This window comes from Mus caroli, unplaced genomic scaffold (assembly GCF_900094665.2).
Source record: "Mus caroli unplaced genomic scaffold, CAROLI_EIJ_v1.1 scaffold_19544_1, whole genome shotgun sequence".
Classification (NCBI taxonomy): Eukaryota; Metazoa; Chordata; class Mammalia; order Rodentia; family Muridae; genus Mus; species Mus caroli.
The window spans coordinates 2,410-6,296 of record NW_018389844.1 but is presented as its reverse complement, the minus strand read 5'-3'; the positions used below and the strand labels follow the sequence as shown (position 1 = coordinate 6,296).

The 3,887-nt window shown below is 47.3% G+C and overlaps 1 protein-coding gene across 1 annotated transcript in view; it reads left to right on the top strand.

Annotated features, from left to right (window-relative positions):
* Positions 1–1,896: 1,896 nt before the first annotated feature.
* Positions 1,897–3,887, top strand: part of LOC110288331 (carboxylesterase 3A) — a gene marked incomplete at its 3' end in the record, with an annotated part of 3,163 nt that continues 1,172 nt past the window's right edge. The window contains exons 1-4 of the mRNA XM_021154708.1: positions 1,897–2,003; positions 3,059–3,263; positions 3,368–3,506; positions 3,667–3,800. Coding sequence (XP_021010367.1) covers positions 1,922–2,003; positions 3,059–3,263; positions 3,368–3,506; positions 3,667–3,800 — 560 coding nt within the window. The remainder of the gene's footprint in view (positions 2,004–3,058; positions 3,264–3,367; positions 3,507–3,666; positions 3,801–3,887) is intronic.

Genomic DNA, 3,887 nt, shown 5'->3' with positions numbered 1-3,887 from the left:
TAGAGAAAGTACCCAAGGAGCTAAAGGGATCTGCAACCCTATAGGTGGAACAACATTATGAACTAGCCAGTACCCAGGAGCTCTTGACTCTAGCTGCATATGTATCAAAAGATGGTCTAGTCGGCCATCACTGGAAAGAGAGGCCCTTTGGACTTGCAAACTTTATATGCCCCAGTACAGGGGAACGCCAGGGCCAAAAAGTGGGAGTAGGTGGATAGGGGAGTTGGGGGGAGGGTATGGGGGACTTTTGGGATAGCATTGGAAATGTAAATGAGGAAAATACCTAATAAAAAATATTTTTTAAAAAAAGACACTGTACACACATGATACACAAACATACGTGCAGGCAAAACACCCTGAAAAACATATACACAAAATAAAAACAAATATTTATTTTATTTTATTGGGTAATTTCTATATTTACATTTCAAATATTATCCCCTTTCCCCGCTCTCAGAAACCCCCTGTCCCATCCTCCCTCCTTCTGCATCTATAAGGGTGTTCCCTCATCCACTCACTCATAACCACCTCCCCACCCTCGATTCCCCTACACTGGGGCGTCTATTGAGCCTTCCTAAGACCAAGGACTTCTCCCATTTATGCCTATTTTTTTTAAAAGTGAAAACCCATGCATACATATTCTGTTTAGGACAATTGGAAGGATGTTTTGTAGACATCTCAGAACCCCTGAAGGATGCCCCTCCTATAATAATGGTCAAAAGACTATTCTCTGTTTTAAAGACCAGGCTGGGATTCCTTCTACAAGATCACCTCAAGATGCCAACATCCTAGTGACACATGAGCAGCTTCTGTGGTTGTGATCCAGCAGGCTTAGGCCACACTTACACCCCCAGCATACCTTCATTGTGGGCATAAGGTACCAGGACTATGTGCATTCAGAATGCAAATAAGGGGTTTTGGAAGCTTGTTAGATTTTGACAGAAGTTTGCTGCAGGTTCAGAGTTGCTTCTGGGGGTCTCCCAATGGGGTAATGCCTAAATGGAACCAGAATGGTTACTTGAGGACCTTATAAAGGTAGGGAAAATAGCAAGATGCTTCCTAGGCTTGAAAAGTTGCAGACCCCTATATATAATTCTATGAAAAATATTAACATGTAACAGTAATGCAGTAGGCCTTGGGACTATCCCTCATCCCAGAGTANGTGGATGCTGGGCTTAGAGACTTAGAGATGTCTCCGTGCTTCTGGGTTTCAGTCTTTCTTGGAATGATTGCTCTTTTCTGCTTGCTCTGTCCTCCTTCAGAGAATAGGACATTATCTTGACATGGGCCATTTCTTGGGCCATCTCTACTCCATCTTTATCCCTGCACATCTCATAGGTGGGATAAACTGTGTCTCTAAACTGGAAGTCACACCTGGCAACAGGATGTGGCCACTTCAGTCTCCATATCCCCAGGTGCTCAGGGTCTCAACTAGAGTCACCCCCATAGACTCCCAGGAACCTCCTCACCCATTCCCAGTTCTCCAATAGTCCCAGAGATGCTCCCTACCTATTTCCATTCTGACTCCCAGCCCTCTCCCTCATCCCTTCCCACATCTGTTCCCCATCCCCATTCCCCTCCTCAGCCTCTCTCCCACATTTCCCTCCGTCCATCCTCCAAACTCACATCCTATCTAACATGCAATGCAGCTACAATCCTAAGAGTGAAAAACCATGCCAGGCAAGAGAAGGGAATTGTCTATAGAGGAGGGAAGATGGTGTGAGCAGAGGGTGTTAAATTGTCAGACTTCTCCAGAAGACACTGCTGCTCTGAGAGCAGGCAGAGCGTAGAATACACAATTCCAGAGCTGGCCTCCAACCAACCAGGGCAGACCAAGTTAATTTTCACAGGTAAGAGGTTCAATAAAAGGCAAGTCCTCTCCAGGTATCCACAGCTTCGTCCAAAGGCCGTTATAACAAACATGGGGACAACAGTACAAGCCAGGTCCAGTGTCCAAGTCTGGATGGCCTGTCTGCTCCTGACATTTGTTACCACAGTAACTGGTAAGACATACTCCCTGAATCTGTGAAGTGGGGCTTCCAGCTCCATGGGAAACCTGAGGAATGAGGGGACTGGAGTGAGGCAGTAAGAGTGAATAGCCTTCTCTGGGAAGGTGCCCAAAATAGAAGAGTGCAGGCATGGTATATCCCGACTGGGCAGGGTTATTATTATCTATATGATCTATTTATTCATTTTTTATAGACTGAACTCAGGGGCTTAACATATGAAGAAAGCTCCAAGAATAAGCTATATCCTCACTCTTACCTTTATGTTTTAAAGTTTTAATCAGTCATGGTAAAATGAAAAAGAATGTCATAAATGAAGCCTACTTACAGATCACTGAAAAATTGGGGATAAAAACAATCCCCATGAGGACATACAGGGGAGCCACAAGATGACAGAACAAGTAGTGGGAAACGGGGAGAGACTCCTCCTCCTTGTTCTTCATCATCATCATTCTCTTCCTCCTCCTGCTCCACCACTACTCCTCCTCCTCCTGCTCCTGGACCTACTCCTCCTACTCCACATCCTCCTGCTCCACTACTCCTGCTCCTCCTCTTCTTCTTGCTTTCACAAGTGGGCAAGAATAAGCAATGCAGGCTAAGCAGATTGGTTGACTATCACACCTTAGTTAACATATGAGTAACTGAGGTTCATGCTGGGAGCAAGTCTGATTCAGACTAGAGATTGGGACACAAAATAAGGAAGAGGAAGTCAGGGACAATCATGGAGAGAGAGCCAGGCGTGCTAGCCACACACTTGTATTCCTTGCACTGAGAAGGTAGAGGCAGGAGGATCAGAGGATAAAGGACAGTCTCCTCCATCAAGCACTTTCAAGGCCAGGGTGAACCTATCTCAAAAACAAATAATAATCATGAAGGTAGCCACTTGCTGGAGAGCCTNGCCATAATGCTGGGTGGAGAGTATTCAGAGTAGAACCCAACAAATAGACNCTGGAGGAGCAAGTCTTCCTTTATTTTAAAAGTCCATTATTTCCCCCACCCCTTCATGGAGGCTGTAGAGTCACCACCCAATGAACCTTCTCTCCCTGTCTCAGGACCCAAAGTCAGTCACCCTGAAGTGGATACCCCCCTGGGTCGTGTTCGAGGCCGGCAGGTGGGTGTGAAGGATACAGACCGCATGGTAAATGTCTTCCTGGGCATCCCCTTTGNTCAAGCACCACTGGGACCTCTTCGGTTCTCAGCTCCACTCCCACCACAGCCCTGGGAAGGTGTGAGAGATGCTAGCATCAATCCCCCAATGTGAGTACACCTGCAGGAGGTGGGAAGTGGGCAGGGTGGTGAAATTGCTGTATGACAGGGTGTGTGGAGCTGAGGGCTGGCCCTGGGATTTCCCTTGGCTGCAGGTGCCTTCAGGATGTAGAGAAAATGAGCAACAGCAGATTCACCCTCAATGAAAAGATGAAAATCTTCCCCATTTCTGAGGACTGCCTGACCCTCAACATCTACAGCCCCACTGAGATCACTGCAGGGGACAAANGGCCGGTATATAGTCCAGAGGACCCCATCCAACTCGACCATGGCAAATGACCTTCTACAACCCTGTTTCCTAAACACTTCAGAAGTCCTTATAATACCCTGGGCTACAAGGGGGGTGGCTGGAGTCCAACAAGCTGGGGCCACTGATTCTAAGCCATTTCTCTAGGTCATGGTATGGATCCATGGAGGCTCTCTGCAGGTTGGCTCCTCCACATCTCAGGATGGATCAGCCCTGGCTGCCTACGGGGATGTGGTAGTTGTCACTGTCCAGTATCGCCTTGGGATCTTTGGCTTCCTTAGGTGAGATGACCATCCTGGAAAAGGACGTTGCAGCCCTGAGGAAGGCTTTCTCATGAGAATGTGAGGGTAGAGGGCTTGGGGAAGTGG